The sequence below is a fragment of the Sciurus vulgaris genome, assembly GCF_902686455.1.
Source record: "Sciurus vulgaris genome assembly, chromosome: 4".
Lineage (NCBI taxonomy): Eukaryota > Metazoa > Chordata > Mammalia > Rodentia > Sciuridae > Sciurus > Sciurus vulgaris.
The window spans coordinates 26,478,172-26,497,969 of record NC_136464.1 but is presented as its reverse complement, the minus strand read 5'-3'; the positions used below and the strand labels follow the sequence as shown (position 1 = coordinate 26,497,969).

At 37.9% G+C, this 19,798-nt stretch overlaps 1 protein-coding gene across 1 annotated transcript in view; it reads right to left on the bottom strand.

Annotated features, from left to right (window-relative positions):
- Nucleotides 1–19,749, bottom strand: part of ARL3 (ARF like GTPase 3) — a 37,363-nt gene extending 17,614 nt beyond the window's left edge. Inside the window, exons 1-3 of the mRNA XM_079136360.1 lie at nt 19,659–19,749; nt 12,393–12,536; nt 7,531–7,647 (exon numbers count right to left, since the gene is read on the bottom strand). Of these exons, the coding sequence (XP_078992486.1) occupies nt 7,531–7,647; nt 12,393–12,536; nt 19,659–19,661 (264 nt within the window). The 5' untranslated portion in view covers nt 19,662–19,749. The remainder of the gene's footprint in view (nt 1–7,530; nt 7,648–12,392; nt 12,537–19,658) is intronic.
- Nucleotides 19,750–19,798: the final 49 nt, after the last annotated feature.

The window sequence follows — 19,798 nt, the reverse complement described above, 5'->3', positions numbered from 1 at the left end:
TTACACCGAAAACTGAATTTCATATAATTTTCATGTGTTACAAAATATTATTATTATTCTTTTAATTTAATTTTTTTTTCAACCACTTAAAAATGTAAAAGCCATTCTAGCTCTCAGGCTATACAAAAACAGGAGGCAGGCTGAATCAACGTGTCCACCCCTGCTCTAAAGCAAGATTTTACCCTGGCACTCCAAAGATAATTGAAAAGACTTAACCAGGCAACAAAATGTGTCAAGCCTCAATCCTGCTCTTCTAGCAGGGTGGAGTGGAGTGTAATAGGTCTTTTTCAACCAACAGTGGAAGACTATTAAACACAGACAAACAGAACCCATCAGCCTGCTCCAGGCTGCCACAACACTGGCAGAAAGGACTGAGTCCCAAGGCCTTAGACTCTAACCCCAGGGACTCAGCTGCTTCTAAGAACTTGTTTAATCTCAAATGGTACTGGAAAATAATGAAAAGTTGACTCTCTCTCTTTTTTTTTGGCAGTGCTGTGGATTGAACTCATGGCCTTGTGCTTGCAAGGCAAGCACTCTACCAACAGAACTGTTTCCCCAATCTGAAAAGTTGACTCTTAACCTAACTAAGAGTAACGTGACTGAAGAAAGCTTCTTTCGGGTTGCTCTGAATTGTTTTGTGCAGAATGGTATATTCTAGCACTTTTAGCAAATAAGAATGTGGGATCCAGAGTCATATTAAAGCCATCTTTTAGTCTTTCCTTTAGATGTTGGAACCAGTGATTTAAAATTACCCTTACCTGTAGACCACAAGGTTCCTGAGACCACTTATGGAGCCCCACAATCATGAAAGTCCTTACATATGGCTCCTCTTTGGGTATTTCTTTAGTCCAGCAGATGAAGAGACAGGAATGCACTTTCTCTTAGACACCTGCTTTAACCCAACTCTTGGGAATCTATACCTTAAAAAATCAAAACTTTATTTTTTAGCATAGTTTTAGATTTATAGAATCATTGAGTAGGTGGTATGAAGAGCCATATTATCTATTCCACCTCTACCCACAACCCTAGTTTCCTCTAGTTACATCTTACATTGGTATGATTCATTTGATATAATTAATGAACTGATACTGAAACACTAGGTTCATTCTTTGTGCTTTAAGGTATGTGTAGCTCAGTGATAGAGTGCTTGCCTAGCATGGAGAGGCCCTGGGTTTGATCCATAGCACTGCAATAACAACATATATCTGCGACTATAGTTTATACAAAATAGTTTCCCCACCCTGAAAAATCTCTTGTATGTCACCTATTCATCTCTCCTCTTTCTCCATCAGACATCTGGTAAACAGTGATCGTTTACTAAATAGAGATATTTATTAATTTCTATAGTTTTGCATTTTTAAAATGCCACAAAGGACTGGGGATATAGCTCAGTAGTAAAGTGTTTGCCCAACATGCACAAGGTCCTAGGTTCAATCTGCATCACAAAAACAAATAAATAAATAAAAATTTAAAAGATATCATATAGTTGGAAATATTGAGTATGTATCCTTTTAAAATACACATTTAAGATTTCTCCATGTCTTTCTGTAACTTGACAGAAAGACATTTCTGTCCTTTTTATCTTTTTATCACTAAATAATGCTTCGTTAAATGGGTATACCGAAGTTTGTTTATTAACTGCCCTTTTAAAGTGCATCTTGATTACATCTAGCTTTTGGCAAACAGGAGTAAAACTGCTATAAATATTCATATGCAGGATTTTGTGTAGAACATAAGTTTTCAATTAATTGTGTATATACTTTGGAGTACTGATGAAATGTATGGTAACACTATGGTTAGCTTTGTAAGAAACCACCAACTGTCTTCCAAAGTGGTTACACCATTATGCATTCCCACCAGTGATGAATGAGAATTCTCATAGTTCCACTGTCAGCTTTTGGTATTGTCTAGTTTTTGGAATTTAGCTCTTTTCAAAGGTATTTAGTAGTGATCTCATTGTTTTAATTTGCAATTCCCAATGACATATTATACTGGGCATATTTTCATATGCTTTTCTGCCATCTGCAGATCTTTGGTGAGGCGCCTGTTCAGAACTTTTGCCCATATTTTAAATCAGGTTGTTTTTTATTGTTGAAATTGAGTTCTATACATATTTTGGACATAAGTCCTTTATCAGATATATGTTTTATAAATGTTTTCTCCCAATCTGTGGCTGGTCCCTTTATTTTCTTAGTTATGCTTTTTTTTTTTTTTTTTTTTTTTTTTTTTTTTTTTTGGTGGTGATGTGTTGGGGATTGAGCAGAAGTTTAAAATTCTTTTTTTTTTTTTTGTGAAGGGTTTTTGTTTGTTTAATACATCTGAAAAGAATGCATATACAAAGAATTGAGACAGGAAAAAGCATTGGCTCAACACTAATGAATCTACAAAATTTAGGATTTGGGCAAGGTGGAAAGATTACCTAAACATTTTTAAAAACTGGAAACTGCACCCAAATAAGCTGAAAAAAAAAAATCCCTATTAACATTTATGAAGAGTCTCCAAGACTCTTTCCATGATTTTCATAGAAGTTTAAAATTCTAATAAAGTCCAACCTAACTTTTCTTTAGTGGATTGTGCTTTGATCTGAAACCTCACCACCCAAACCCAAGGTCGTCTAGATATTCTCATATGTTATTTTCTAGAGCTGTTAGATTCCTCTTTTTTTGGCATGTGGATGTTCCATTGTTCCAGTACCATTTGCAGAAAAATATCATTCTTCTTCCATATAACTGTTTTACTTCTTTGTCAAATTCAGTTGACTACATTTCTATGGGTCTCTTTTTGGATTCTCTATTGTGTTCCACTGATCAATTTGTCTATTCTTTCTCTGATATGTGTTGTCTTGATTATCCTAGCTTTACAGTAAATCTTGAAGTTGGGTAGTGTTGATATTCTAGTTTATTCTTCTTCAGTACAATACTGGCTATCTGGTCTTTTTGTTTTTCCATATAAACTTTAGAATCAGTTTATCAATATCTCCAAAATAATTTGCTGAAATTTTGATTTGAATTGCATTGATTTCATAAATTTGAGTATAAATGATATTTTAGCAATATTGAGTCTTTCCTATCCATGAACATGGAATATCTGTCCATTTATTTAATTTTTTTTTCTGTGTTGAGGACTGAAAACATGATAGGCAAGAATTTTCTTTTACCAGTTTTAAAATTTTCCTCATATAGATCCTGTACATATTTTGTTAATTTCTGATTAATTTTTTAATTTCAAATACCAGTAGTTCATTTTTTGCTATACAGGAAAGCAATTGACTTCCCCAGTCCTTTTTTTTTTTTTGCGGTGCTGGGGATTGAACCCAGGGCCTTGTACTTGCAAAGCAAGCATTCTACTAACTGAGCTATATCCCCAGCCCTTGTCTTTTTATCTTAAAGGAAAAATTTTCTTCTTACTCCTCAACATTTCTCTTTCATTCCCCTAGAAGGTATATAATACATTTGGGAGGAATAAATGGTTGAAAAACATGGATAAATGGATGGATACATGTTTCTCATGGTTTTCTTCTCATCCACTTTAATTTGATACCAGGAATAGATGGAACTTCCCTTCACGGAGAGCTAGAAACATGAAGAACCTATGTGAAACCCATCTCAGTACCTCAAATGTGTTTGTTGATGGTGGTAAGATTTTATATTTTGGTATTCTCCATTTAAGAATGACAGAGAGTGAATGAATTCACTTCTCATACCACTCTCCCGACCTGAAGCAATCTCTTCATATTATAGAAGGAATTAGTAAGCCCTTGGACTTGACCACAATAACAGGACCCACAGAATCTTAGAGTTGGAATGGAATTTAGAAGTTAAATAACTCCACATTCTACCTGATGTCAGAATCCATCCATACCAAGAATCCATTTCATTCATTCAGGTACTTTTCAAGGCACTGGGGACACAAGAGTTAAACAAAAAATGCAAAAGTTTCTGTTCTCATGGAATTTACATTCCAGTGGGAGAGACAGGTAATAAACAAATAAAAATGTCTCATCTCATGATGGGCTGAGATTATAGCTAGAAAACTTGTATGTGCAAGACAGTGGCTTGATCCTCAGCACTGGAGAAAAAATAAATAAACCTGATGGTATTAGGTAATGATAAGTCTGATGGAGGAAAAAAAGAAGAAAAGCAAAGAAAAATTACAGTGCCAGAAGGGTGAAGATAGTGGCTATAATTTTAAATATATGTGTAATAATCAGGGAAAGGCTCAGGGTGATATACTTAAAGGAGGTAAGGAAGCAAGCCACGAGGATATCTAAAGAAAAAGAAATTTCACAGTAGAAATAGCAATGACAGATTCCAAGGTGGGAATGCGTTGGTGTGTCAGGAACAGCAAGGAGGCTATTATGGCTGGAACCAAGTTAGAGAGGGGGAAGATGAAGTCAGAGAGGTAACAAGAAGCTAGAATGCAGAGGGCCAAGGAGGCCATCATGAAAACGTTGGCTTTTACTTTGAGATGGGAGCTTGGATTTTAACATTATTAGTCTGGTAGCAGTGCTGAGACTTCAGGGCAGCAAGGGTAGAAATAAAGAGATAATAGGGTGATACTGTAATGATCAGTGCATGGCAGAAGTGGAGGTGGAAGGAAGTGTCAGGTTCTAGAAATGTTTTGAAGGTAGAACCAGCAGGATTTGCTGATGGGTCAAATGTGAGGAGTGAGAAGAAAAGGAGTCAAGGATGACTTCATTGTTTTTGGATGAATGGAACTGCCATTTACCGAGAAGACTAAGGGAGGAATAGGTTTGGGCAGGAGTAGATAAAGTCAGAAATTTGTTGCAGCTGAGGGTATTCTGAGCTACTGAAGGGGAAATGTCAAATAGCAGCTGGTTTTCTATGGAACTGAAGTTCAGGCCTGGAACTCCTGAGATAATAGTTTGGGATTCATCACTGTGTATGTGATAATTAAAGCCTAAAATTGGATGAGGTCACTTAAGCAATGACTTAGAGAAGAAAAGCAAGGATTGACCTCTGGGGCATCCCAAAATTTGGAGGTTATGAGACATGTTCACAGTTTTGGAGGTTTCAGTCCATGGTCTGTTGGCCTTGTTACTTTTGGGCCTGTAGTGAGGCAACACATCATGGCAGGCAGCACATGATGGAGCAAAGCTACTCACTTCACTGCTGAGACACAAAAAGAAAAAGAGAAGAAGGAACCAGAGTCCTACAATTCCCCTTGAGGGCATGCCCCCAATGACCTAAATCCTCCCATCAGCTCCCATCTCTTAAAGGTTCTACCACCTCCCAACAGTGCCAAACTGAGGACAAAGCCTTAACACATGGGTCTTTGGGAGACCTTCCAGGTCCAAACCATAGCAGGTGATAAGGAAAGAAGAACAACAACAAAAAGCAGAAAACAAACAAACAAACAAACAAAAACAATGGAGATTGAGGAGAAATAGCCAGTGAATTAGGAGGAAAATAAAGATTTTTGAAATGGTATCCTGGAAGCCAAGGAAAGATAATGTTTCAAGGACAGCACAACCAACTATGTTAAATGTGATGAGGTCATGAGTTCCGAAAATCAAACTCTGAACTCAGCAATGGAAATTATTGATGATACTGAAAGGAAGACTCAAGAGTAACTGGGAGGAGAGGAGCTGAAGATAGAGTGGAGAAAATTCCTTCAAGGAGTTCTGCTGTAAAGGGAGGTTGAGGAATGAGATAGTATCTAGAAGGGGATATATGGTTAACAGAAATGTTGTTTGTTTGTTTCTTATTTAAATGAGAAACTACAGGATGTGTGCACATCAATAGGAATGAGCCAAAAGAAGCCACAAAAGAGTGAACTATTTGAGATACAAGATGAATTCTGTTAGTAATAAAGATATAGATATGGCAGATATTATTGTAGTTTATTGCCCATGGTCATAAATGAAGTAAATGCAAGGCTTCAGTTAGAGGTTAGTGAAAATAATTTATACATTTATTTTAAATATGTAATATATTACATACATACACATATACATATATATACAATATATATACATGTGTATATACATATATGAATACATCTGTACACATATGTATATATATGTAATATATATACATGTGTATATATATATATATTTTTTATTTTATTTTTTTATTATTTTTTTTTTTCCGGTGCTGGGGATCGAACCCAGGACCTTATGCTTGCAAGGCAAGCACTCTACCAGCTGAGCTATCTCCCCAGCCCCATGTATATATATTTTTAACCATCCAAGTTCCTAAGACCCTTCATTTTAGTGTATGATCATGACAAATTGTGAATAAGGTAGAGTAGATGATAAGATCATTGGAGGAGGAGAGGTAAAAAGACTGAGAAGCTAGGATATTAGAGAAATTCTCTATGTAGATAGCGAACTCTCCCAGAATTCTGAAACAGAAGTCCTGGAGAAAATGACAGTGAAGCTCTGCATCTGTAATCCCAGCTACTCAGAAATCTAAGGCAGAAGGGTTAAAAAGAGCTGGGGGGCTGAGGTTGTGGCTCAGTGGTAGAGCTCTTTCTTGCCTAGCATGTGTGAGGCACTGGGTTCGATTCTCAGCACCACATATAAATAAATGATTAAAATAAAGGTCTATCAATATCTAAAGAAATTAAAAAAAAAAAAAAAAAAAAAAAAAGAGCTGGGGTCCAATCCCCAGTAACACACACACACACACACACACACACACACAAGGAAAAAAAAGGTGACTAAACACTAAATGTCAGCCTCTGCCTGGATGAAAGCCACCTGAGCCAGAGAATCCCCAAAACACCAGGCAGCTTCCTCTACTTCCAGGCAGTTGTAGTTATAGAAAACTTCTTCCTTATTCTGAATGAAATTCTACCATTTTAAAACTCCCCAGATTGCTCCTAGCTCAGTCTATAGACTATTCAAGACAAGGCTAATCCCTTGGACTTAAGGTAGTTTTGGAAGCAACTAAAGACAGTTCCAAGTGTTTCCCTCTCCTAGGGATGACACTGTCAGGCCTCTCAAGCGTTCCTTATCCATCTCGGTTTCCAGGACTTTCACTATTCTGGTTGCTGGCTTCTGGATATATGTGATTTACTGACTCACTTGGGGTGACAGAGTCAGCTAGGATCTTCTGACTTCCCTTCTGCTGTTCAAATTACTATGGTAATTAATAAACATTTTACTGTGCCAAGGTGGGTAGGTGCAACATTGTTACTGAGCAATAGCAAAATATCATATACTTGTTAAATAGAGATGCTTCTCCTCCACAATCTGCAGCCTTCTGCTAGCCCTGAGAACTTACAGTGATTAACATTATGGCAATGGAACTACTGACAAGAACATTATAGCTGGGCACAGTCAGCTACTCAGGAGGGGGAGGAAGGAGGATCACAAATTCAAGGCCAGCCTTTGCAACTTGGCAAGACCCTGTCAATCAATCAATCAATAGCACTGGGGATAGAATTCAATGCTAGAGGGTCCCTGGGTTCAATTCCCAGTACTGGGTTGGAAGAATGTTACAGTGTCAACGTTTCTAACACAGGGCAGAAAGGACTATGAATTAGCATATCGGGAGTACTTACAAGAATATCAGTATTTTCAAAATAATTCCTCCAGTATGGTCTGATTTTCCTCTGTCCACCAATGTCCCATACATTCAGTTTAAAACCCTGTGATTGTACACTTTTGATGTTAAAACCCTGAAACAAAAGCAAAAACACCAAATTTTATTAATTTTGATGAAATTATATTTAATTGTTTGTGGAGGAAGGGTGCATGCATGTGAGCTGGGGTTTAAACCAAGGGTCTCAAGTACACTAGGCACATGTTCTACACTGAATTATACTCCCCAGCACCTAATGGTTATTTTAAACATTTATTCAGGCCAGGTGTGGCGGTGCATGTCTGTAGTCCCGGCTACTTGGGAGGATGAGGCAGGAGGATTGCAAGTTTGAAGCCAGCCTGGGCAATTTAGGGAAAGGATGTATCAAAATAAGGAACAAAAAGGGCTGGGGATGTAGCTCAGTGGTACAGTATCCTTGGGTTCAACCCCAGTAACAATAAAACAAAAAACAAAACAAAATAAAAAACCCCACAAAAGTAACTGAAGTGCTCTGCCAGGTATTTTTTTCTCCTGAAAATAGTTTACTGTGATGGGAAAGAAAACATATTTATACACGCTTATTTCACTCAGGTTGTGGAATCAGTGCTAATAATGTCAGGGCTAACATGTTTCCTATACTGGAAAAAAATACAAAATAGCTGGGGGTATAGCTTAGAGGTAGAGTGTCTGCCTAGTACGCATGACATCCTGGGCTCAATACCCAGAATCACAACACACACACACACACACACACACACACACACACACACACACACGCTGAGAACCACCTATGATTAACAGAGATCACACTCCCCTACTGAGTGCTTGGGATGGTAAATTTATCAAGGCATTATATATAACTAACAAAAAACAGAAGTTGAATCTAAAAACAATAGGAAAAAACAAATGCTAAGTTTAAAAAGAGACAAGGACTACAAATCTGGAGGATTAGGCTAGGTATAACTCAAAATAAATTTTGTCAAATGGATTAATCAGGAAAAAGTGAGGTGAACTGGCTGGGGGAGACTGGCTTCATAAGTGGGGTATGAGCGTAGTGGGGAGGTCAGGCCTGCTGGGACAACATGTCCCACCTCTGAAGTGGAGCCCTCAATTACAGTGAGCGAAACAACAAGCAAACCAGCAGTCATTTGAAACTGCATTTCAATGGGTATATCTGATGAACTTGAAAACAAAGTATTCATCTTTAGGACAGTTACTCAAGGTAGAACTTTGAGGAAGGCCAGCAAATTTGGGAGAGGCAGAATGGCCACCTGGGAGTTAGTGTGGAGAGAAACAAATTAATAAGACCTTTGGGGTTCAGAGAGAAGGTACTTCATGTGTAAGAATTAAAAACAAAACAAAACAAAAAAACAACTTCCTGCAAAAAGGAAACAAAAATTTGAAAAAAAAAATTATTTGCTACCATAGAAGAGACATTTCATCCAGAATAACTGGAGTTAAGTGGGTCTGGGGATACGTCCATAAACATTCGCCTCATCTGGCAGCTTGCCAACACAACTGCCTAGCACAGAACGACAAGGCAGAGTGCCACAGTACAAGATCATTGCCACCAATTCCCACTGAGGAACAGACACTAGAGGATAATCAGGGATGATACTGATGATTGCTCCTCTAAAACACCAATGACTGAATAAATTAGAAGTTTAAGAACTCTAAAGGGAAATGGCTTAAGCTTATTGTGAGAGGCAGCTTCATTGTGACTCACTGACAAAATGACTTTAGTGCATTTAAAAATTCTACACTCAACAATGATATTAAACCCAGAGCCCAGGAATAGCAGATCCTTTCTAGAATGAAGCAGGGAATAGGTAACAATAAATCTTGGAATTTGACTGTATGTAACTGCCTTAAATTATATGCCATCAGATCCAACAAATCTACTAGGAAATTATTCTAAGGAAATAATAACGAATGGGTATAAACATTTGGAGATATGTATGACATATACAGACAACACAGAAAGATGTTCATCCTTCATTATTAAGTGAAAAATATAAAACAATGAATTCTGTATGAGCCACTTTTTATTTTTAATATGCCCATTGGCTATACATATATATGTATGTGCTCACGTGTGTGCACGTAAGAAAAACCCAAACAAATAGAACTGAATGGTTACAATCCCGTGTTAACAGTGGTTATGTTTGGGCATTGTAAGTAACTTCTAATTTCTCAACTTTATTTATTTATACATTCTAAATTTACTACAACAACTGTTCTTTTTCTAATATTAAATAAGAATACCGTAAGTTTCTTTTTAAAGAATAAATATCAAACCTTGACATGCTGTAATAACAGTCACCTATAACACATCAAACAATGCCTGAAGGTTAGAACTGGAACTTTGGGTTCATAACTTTGAGTTCATTACTATTTGCAGAATGGAAGTCTTTTTAGTGCTCTTGAGAAATACAGTCTATTGCTAATACTAACATAGCCCTTCTTTTTCTGGCAGAAATCCTGACACACTAATATGTGTTTTCAGCCCTTCTAGGCTAGACTGCTGTAATTTGCTCCTCCTTGGGCTATACATTAAATTTGTTCAAGAGCTGTAAAATTGCTCATTTGGTAGCAGTTGAAATGACTTTTCTGCAAAAAGTTGTGAATCACTAAGACTCATATGCTATGAAATACACACACCAGCAATGCCATTCAAATCTGATGCCATGGTCTTATCACAGTACGATGGTAGAAAATGCTGGTTTTAGTAACAAAAAAATCTCTACATGTTCAAATACTTCGAAGTGACTAAGCCCAGTAGGCTATTCCTATCAGCTTGGCAAAAGTCAAGTTTTCTCAGGACTTCCTATGGAGAATGAGGCCTAAAGAAGCCTACCAGAGTCCTTCCAATCAGCATTTGTCCTTATAATACCTCCACACCGTGAGCAACACCACTGCCTTATTCTTTGCATTTTTTTTTTTCCCCTCTTAGGAAAAAGTAAGGATGATAAGGTTGGACTTAAAAATATACATAATTGGATTTTTAAATTTTTTAATGATTATTTTGTTGTGTGATACTAGAGATTAAACCCATGGGTGCTCTATCACTTAGCTCTACTCCAGTCCTTTTAATTTATTCTTACTTGAGACAGGTTCTTGGTAAATTTCTAAGGTTGGCTTCCAACCTGCCATCTTCCTGTCTCAGCCTACCAAGTAGTTGGGATGACAGGCATGTACCACTATACCTGGCTTTGTTTTTTTTTTTTTTTTTTTTAATTGATACATATTTGTATTAAGCCTGAAAAATACATTCTAAAATAACAGTGGGTTTTTCTCAAAGTATTCTATATTAGTATTTTATATATCCTTTGTATTTTCTACATGTATTAACAATCAGGATAAAACTTTGTTTTTGTAATTTTAATGGCACTGGGGATTGAAACCTGGGCCTCCTGCATGCTAGGCAAGTGGTTTACCATGGAGCTATACATCCGGACCTGATAAAGCTATTTCTTTCTTCTTTCTTATTTTTTTTTTTTTTTTGCGGTGCTGGGGATTGAACCCAGGGCTTTGTGCTTGCGAGGCGAGGTGAGCACTCTACCAACTGAGCTATCTCCCCAGCCCAAGCTATTTCTTTTTTTTTTTTTTTTTGCTATTTCTTGAGTTATGTAGTTCGAGGGATTGTACCCAAGGGCTTGAGCATGCTAGGTAAGTGCTCTACCACTAAAGTATATGCCCAGCCCTTTATAAATTTTTGTTGAAATAGGGTCTCACTGAGTGGCTAAGCCTGGCTTCCAACTTGCAATCCTACTGCCTCAGTCTCCTAAACAATAAAGCTATTTTTAAAGAGAATATATAAGCTGGGCACAGTGGTACCTGCCTTTTATCCCAGCTACTCAGAAGGCTGGAGCTGGAGACTGTGAGCTTGAGGCCAGCTTCAGTAACTTAGCAAGAACCTGTTTTAAAATAAAATAAAAAAGGCTGGGCTGGGCATGGGGTGCACACCTGTAATCCCAGAGATTCAGGAGGATGAGGCAAGAGGATTTCAAGTTCAAAGGCAGCTTCAGCAACTTAGCAAGACCTTGTCTCAAATTAAAAAAAATAAAACAGGCTGGGGATGTAGTTCAGTGGTTAAGCACACCTGGGTTTAATCCCTGGTACCAAAAAAAAAGGGCGGGGGGACAGGTGACATGGCTCAGTGGAACAGCGCTTGCTTATCATGTGTGAGGCACCAGGCTCAATCTCCAGCACCACACAGGAAAAAAAAAGAAAGAAAGAAAGAAAAAAAAGAATATATAGGGCTGAGGGTGCAGCTCAGTGGTAGAGTGCTTGCCTAACATGTCTGAAGGTTCTGGGTTCAATCCCCAGCATCAAAAAAAAAAAAGCATATATATATATGTTTGTGTGTGTATCACTTAGATCTGAAGGAATTTATTGTCCTGATACAAATTATATATATGTATATATACACACACACACATATATGTATATAGATACATATATATAATATAAAATGTATCATCTTAACAGCTTTAAAGTATATAGTTGATTGCCATTAGGTACATACATTCACAAGATGTACATCCATCCACAGAACTGCTTTCATCTTGCAAAACTGACTCTGTACCCAGTAAACCAATCTTCCCATCCACACCTGCCCAGCTTCAGTAATCACCAATCTACTTTCCACCTCTCTGAACTGGACTACTCTATGCATGGCATGTCTTCATATATGTTGGAAATGTGATTATTTTTGGACCGAATAGACTTTGCTCAGAAACAACACTTGGAAGTGGACAAAACTATATTTCCCATTTCTCTCCCACTGCTATTATCATTTTCCTTGTGTCACACAGCACCTGGAACCAAGGCAGCACTCACCTGCGTAGGGGTGATGTGGCTGATGTCTTCAGATGCAAGCTGCTTCAGCAGAGTAGTCTTGCCAGCATTATCCAAGCCCAGGAGAAGGATTCTCACCTCCTGGTCTGGTGCGCTTTTCAACTTGCGCAAAATGGAGAGTAAGCCCTTAAACAACCATGAAGGAGACAGATTACTTTGGGAGCATTGACTTTGATATAATAGCATGTCAGAATAACTTCTCCTTTAAAAAAGTTCCTGGTTATGGAGAGCTTATATTATTACTTTCCACTCTAATGCCATTTATTCCATTTGCTTTCTCCTTTCAAGTTTTAGCAGAAGTATTAGAGTAAATGCAGCAACTTAGTCGGTGGGATGGCTTATTTCTGCTCCTACTATTAATCTAGTTTAGCAGTCAACCCAAATCTTGTGGAGGTGTGAACTACTACCCCACCTGCATTCCTAAAGCTCTTCACATTCATCATATCAGACTAGGTAACTGATTTTTGTATTTTTCTCCCTTTCTAGACTGAAGTTTTTAGTGGGTAAGGACTATAGCTTCTGTCTTCTACAATGCCTAGCACTTATTAAATAGATACAAGATAATCAGTTGTTCAAGTAAATAGAATCATTTATCCAAAGTTAATGCAAGATTTTAAGGTACCACAAAAAAGGTTGTATGAAATTGTAGCTGGCTCCTCTGTGTTTAAGAGTTGACCTGTTATGGTTCATGTTTAAGACTTATTCATTCAAAATATTCAATCATCATCTAATTTTCACAAGACCTTTATATGATAGGTCATAGTATTGATTATCTGTTTTTTATGATAAATCTGATCAACAGCAGAACTAAGGGAATAGGGAACTGTAAAAGGCATTCATTTTGCAAAAAAAAAAAATCAAAATTTAACCAGGGTTGTTTTTGGTTTTTTGTTTTCTCAGTGTTGAGGATCAAACCCAGAGACTCACATTCTAAGACAGTGCTCTACCACTGAGTTACACTTACAGACCTAAGTCATGTTGTTTTTTAGCTAAGAATATAAGACAAATTTTATAAGATAGTTATTTGTTCCATCCTGAATCTGACAATCTTGTTCTAATGAGGCCTCACTACAACAAGAAGCAAAGGATCCAAGAGTTTAAAGGGCACACAAAACAATCAGCCAGAGTAGAAATTCCTTCAAGCTGAGTCTTGGAATTACATAAAATGGTTGTATTTATCATCTGCATTGCACTAGGCAAAAACTCAAACCAGTATGTTCACTAAGATCAAATAGTACTTCCATGAAATAATTCTCACTAATTAGGTCTTTGAACAATGATATACAAATATGCATAATTGTCAAGAACTCCTTTCTGCTTCAGAGACTCTTTGTTTACCACTTTGGTACTATATTTGCACTGATTTGCTAAGGACATTAACCTCTGTATGCCTCAGTTTTTTCCAGCAATGAAATGGCAAGTTTAGTCTAAGAAAGACATATTCTATTCCAAAAGATTTAGGAGGAGAGACTGCATAGATTTCAAACAAACAGAAGATAGGCAGGAATTTTTGTTTAAAAGGTAAGATTCCCGCCCCCCAACCCCTAGTCCAGGGTCTTGTATATGCTAGGGAAGTGCTCTATTATTGAGTTACATCCCCAGCCCCTTTTTCTTTTCTTCTTTTGTTTTTATCTCAACTGGCTTTGAATACTTTGACACCATTCCATCTTAATACTATATTTATGCTGCCACAGTGGCGCATGCCTGTGATCCCAGTGACTTAGGAGGCTGAGGCAGAAGGATTGCAAGTTCAAAGTCAGCAACTTAGTGAGGCCTTAAGTAACTTAGTGAGATCCTGTCACAAAATAAAAAAATAAACAAATAAATAAAAAGGGTTGGGGAAGTGGCTCAGTGGATAAGTGCCCCTGAGTTCAATACGAGTACCCCCTTCCCCACCAAATAGATTTATAAGACATCTCTTGGGTTTCTATTAGCTATATTTCAATCACTTACTTATAATACCACCTTTCAGAACAGTTAAAATTAAAATTCTGAGATCCTTAGGGAACTGGTGATATAAAAAGGCCAAGAACAGAGAAAACACATCATACAGTTCATCCTGAGTTCCTGACTGAATGTGAAAAGAGAGGGTCTCATTACCTCTTATAATAAATTCTAAAACAGGAAATTTATCAAATTAATACATGAAATGACACACAGGCAAAGTTCTCATGCATTATCTACTAGTGTAGAAATTGTGAAGGAAGATCCATTGCTTATAAAATATTTTTGAGTTTAAAATTAATGTTTTGGGTTTTTTTTATCATTTGTCTCTTTTAAAAAATTACTAAAAATACTGCCGTCTACAGGCTGAGACTTTTTATACACAAATTATATTTGAAATTGAATAATTAAGAGAAAAACAATTTCTATTCATTGTAAAAGAAAAGAAGAGAAGCAAAGCACAGATAAGAAATCATTGTAACTGTGGATATATTTGACTAACCTAAATGTACTTCTACATTTCTAATGAGTAATCTTCCTTATTAGGTAACAATAATGTCAGACGCTTCACCTTTAAGTGAAACTATGCAGAAATGGGAAGTTCAGCCAATATTTTCTTCCAAAAAATGATAAATGGCATCTCAAGAATGGCCTAGGGAAGGCTAGTGCAAATGCTATACAGCATCATATTAACCCAGCCACCAAGGACAGGGGATCACAGGATTATCGGTGTTTGCTAAATAGGGAAGAGGATATTTATAGATATCAGAGTTCTGCTTGAAAGGTACAAAGTAAGCTGATTTAAGAGGCTGGATGAAAGAGAGAGCAGAGTAAGTGTATTCTATGCACCTATCTGTTGTGCCACACTTTATTTCAAATGTCAAATGAAGAAACATTAGAAGTTGAACTTATGATGGGGCTGAGTTATACAGTATAAATACAACAAAATTAATTTTTAAACTATATTTTTGGCCCAAATATCCATTCATTCAATTAGCATTAACAGCCACATCATGCTCCAAGCACTACAGTGAGCAAAACTGGTAAGATCTTTATGTAGGATTAACCTTCCTATGACATTAAATAAAACTAATAAGAGGGGCTGTGGCCGTGGCTCAGTGGTGGAGTACTTGCCTACCATGTGCAAGGCACTGGGTTCAATCCTCAGCACCACATAAAAATAAATAAATAAAGATATTGTGTCCACCTACAACTAAAAAAATATTTTAAAAAAACTAATAAGAAATAAGAACTTCAGCTAATGGTATGTATGTGTTATCAGTATGTATGTATACAAGTTATCTGCATGCTGGATAAAAGTGTTCTGACTCACCCACAAAACATTTAAACAGACTTTTCTACCAGTAAACCATGAATAGATGGGCTACTGACTACAGACATTTTATCTGCTTCAAAATCAGCTTAATCTCAGCTCCTGGCACAGGCTTGGCATACTGACCTAAATGGTACAAACTAGGTCATTCAAAAAATCAGAGTGGTGGAGGGGGAGAGAAATTTTTTGTTAAATGAAAGTATATGGAGGCTGGGGTTATAGCTCAGTGGTAGAGTGCTTACCTAGCATGTGTGAGGCACTGGGCTTGATCCTCAGTACCACAAATAAATAAATAAATAAAATAAAGGTATTCTGTCCATCTACAACTAAAAAAAATTATATATATATATATATATATATATATATATATATATGGTTGTGAGGAGCAGCTAAAATTTAAATATTAAAACTACTAAGCCAAGTGTCAAATACATACATTCCCCATAACTAGCTTAAATGGAACTGACTGTCATTTCCTTTTACCTCTTTAAACTGAACTACTGCTAGTTGCAGTGGCACACACCTGTAATCCTAGCCACTTGGGAGGCTGAGGCAGGAGGATCCTAAGTTGAAGGTGAGCCTCAGCAACTTAGCAAGTAAAAAAATGAAAAGGGTTGGTCATATAGTTTAGTGGTAAAGTGCCCCTGGATTCAATCCCCAGTACCAGAAAATAAATAAATAAATAAACTGAACTACAGTTTTGAAAGGAACTTTTTTTCCCATCACCTTTCTAAGAAATAAATACAGTGCTTCCTAAGGAACAAACCATAGGTATTTCCCCAGAGGAGTGGGGTCTCACTTCAGTAAAGTCCTGATGAAAAGAACATTGTGGGCTTTAGAGTTTCAGACAATATTTAGCTTCCCTGTGTTAGTAACCCTGGTCACAATTTCATCTAGAAAATGGGAACAATACTTACATCTCAAGAAAAAAGCTATGAGGACCAAATCAAGTAATGTATGTAAAGCATGATGCACAGCAGTCACTCAAAAGAGTATATATATTTATTATACAAATTTATATATATACTTAATTATACTGTATATATATATTTAATTATACAAATTTCTTTTGTAGCTGCTGGGGATGGTGTGGCCCAGGGCCCCACACATAATGAGCATGTGCTCTACCACTGAGCCACACCCTCAAAGCCCCACATTTTTTTAAACTAGTTTTTGTTGCTGTGGTGGTCGTACTGGGAATTGATCCAGGAGAGTTCTACTGCTGAGCTAGGTCCCCAGCCCTTTTTATTTCATTTTGAGACAGGGTCTCATTAAGTTGCCCAGGCTAGCCCTGAGCCTGTGATCCTCCTGTAAGTAGCTGGAATTACAGGTGTGTGTCACTGTGCCCTGGCATTGTTTTTTTTTTTTTTTTTTGGGGGGGGGGAGGTGGGGATCAATTGTATTATTTACCGACCATTTTCTGACCAGAAAACAAACACTGTTGGGAACAATTGTCAAATGTTGACCATGCTTGGTAACTATCACAAATTCCATGTATGTAGAAAGTACTTCATAAATAATAATAATTCAGTTATATATTAACAGTGGTTAGTTATGTGCCAAAATTAGTCATCTGAGTATTTCATTAAGAACTTGGTGTCATGGGTGTGGTGGTGCAAGCCTGTAAGCCCAGTGGCTGTGACAGGAGGATCACAAGTTCAAGGCTAGTCTGGGTAATTTAGGAAGGCCCTGTCTCAAAATAAAAGACTAAAAAGCCGGGAAATGTAACTCAGTGTAGAACACCCTTGGGTTTAATCCCCAGTACCACAAAAAAGAAAAATAAAATAACTTGATGTCATAAGGCAGGGGTAAAAAAATATGACCCTAAATGTTCAAAGAAATTCATAATGATTTTTTTGTTGCAGGAACTCAATTAAAAAATAATTAGTCGTAGCTTAAGTTTTTAAAACAAAGAAGCAAAAGCCGATGCTCACTCTTCACTTGTATAGTTAACCATAGGGGCTCATGGGATACTAGACTTGACACACTTAATCACACCACTGACCATTTACATTCAATGACCCACTTCCATTTCTAAGAATAGTTTACACTTTTGGAGAAAAACAGATTAAGAATACAGAATAATTTGTCCTAATTTCTAATTGTTCAATTTAAGAAAAAAAAAGAAAAAGAAAATCTGTTTTGATTATTAAATATGACGTTGTATTGAACAGTGTTGCGTGTATACTGTCATTTTGTTGTATACAGTACGAGTCTGCACCTGGAAACATGAGCAGTGGTTAATGTATTGAGGCCTATAATTATAAATTAAGCAATCATGAAATTATACAGTCCCCTTAATTGATAAACAAAACTGGGAAAAGTTAGCCAACTCTCATGTTTCTCATCTATAATGACAAATCTCATTCTCTGTTATTTTTGCATGCCTTTTTCATTTCAAACTTAGTTATTTTCTGTGTAAATATTTATGTTTGCACTCATTTGTTGGGATAAACTTAGCCTTTAATGGACAGCTCATGTATAAACGATTAACAAAAAGAAAACACTTGTAAAAATCTGTTTAGCCTGAGGTTAAAAAAACTGCATATGTAGCAAGTGTGAAAAGTGATTGGCAATCTCATTTTTTGTAAAAATCAATAGAAATTTTTTTCCTGTCACAATTTACTCATTGGATAATCTAACCAATGATACATGCATTTTTCTCTGCTGGACATCTAGATTTTCATTCATAAGTCAACATAAGTTATTCCACATTTTAAAAAGTCATAAAAAGGGGGCTGGAGTTGTAGCTCAGTGGTAGAGCACTTGCCTAGCATGTGTGAGGCACTGAGTTTGATCCTCAGCACCACATAAAAATAAATAAAGGCATTGTGTCCATATTCAACTAAAAGAATATTTTTTAAAAAGTCATAAAAGGAACTACGGGATAGGGCAAGGAAGTAACTATAACTGGCTCTTTGCAGTTACCTATCTGCTTTAAAATCTATTTTTTTCTTTGACTAGATATAAAAGTACTCAATTTCATTTTTTGTTCCTTCTACTTAACTGTACAAGATTCAACAAGAAACTGAGTGTCAACGGTCAATTCTGTCACATATCATGATTTACAATGAGAAAGTTTAATTTCAGCTGACAGAGAAAAGGTTTGTCCAAAACTCATGGCCACTCTCCAGTTTTAATTTTCCATTCATTTTAGTCTAGCGACCCCAAGCTAGGATTAAGACCTTTGGACCTGGTGTGATCACTTGCAAAAGGGGACTGCAACAGGTTTCAAAGGAAATGATAAGGACTAGGCAGCTAATTCGCCTCTATCAACACAGATTAAGCATAGAACGAAAAATAGGTCATCACCAACAACCAGACCTTGCAAAACTCTCAGCAAATAAATAACTCTGGTCTGCAGACACTGAGACGTCGTAAAATCTACCAGGCATCCTTTCCAAGAGGCACCTCTTTGTGTCCTGGGACTTAATCCCTCCCCGCCTCACCCGGGAGACCCGCGCATCTCGAGGAAGAGGAAAGCTGGGCTACCATCTCCCTTGATGCCGCCCGGGTGACCTCAAAGATCACAGCACTGGCCCTTCTCTCCGCTTCTGGCCGGGCCCCATGCAGACCCCACTGTCCTGCGGCGCGGGGAGGCCGATTCCCCAGAAGATCTAAAGCCTGCGTGCGGAGACAGCTCTCCGCAGTTCCTCCGATCCACCTTCGGCCCTATCCCCAGACTAATGATGGAGCTCAGGCTCGGTACCAAGTCAGCCCCACACTCTGCCAGCCCCTTCCCCTAGCCTAGGACCCATCGCAAGCCCCGCCTTCCTCCCCAGGCCCAGGCCTCCCTCCAGGGCCCACCCTTGGGGCTCCCCGCCGCCCCCGAAACCAATTCAGAACCCAGACAACAGGCTAAGCGCCATCCCATTCCCTCCTCGGCTTTAAACGCAGTGCCCCGCCCTGGGCCTGGGGACGGGAGGGAGGCGACCCGCCGGCTCTAGAGGGGCTCGGGCCCCCACACTCACCATCCTCCCGCCGAGTCCCTCCTCCTCCTCCTCCGCCTCCTCCTCCTCCTCCTCCTCCTGCCTCCCCCGTTACCAGGGGCAACTGCTGCGGCACCGCCCCCGACGTCCCTCGCACGCACAGCGGAGGAGAAAAGCAGCCG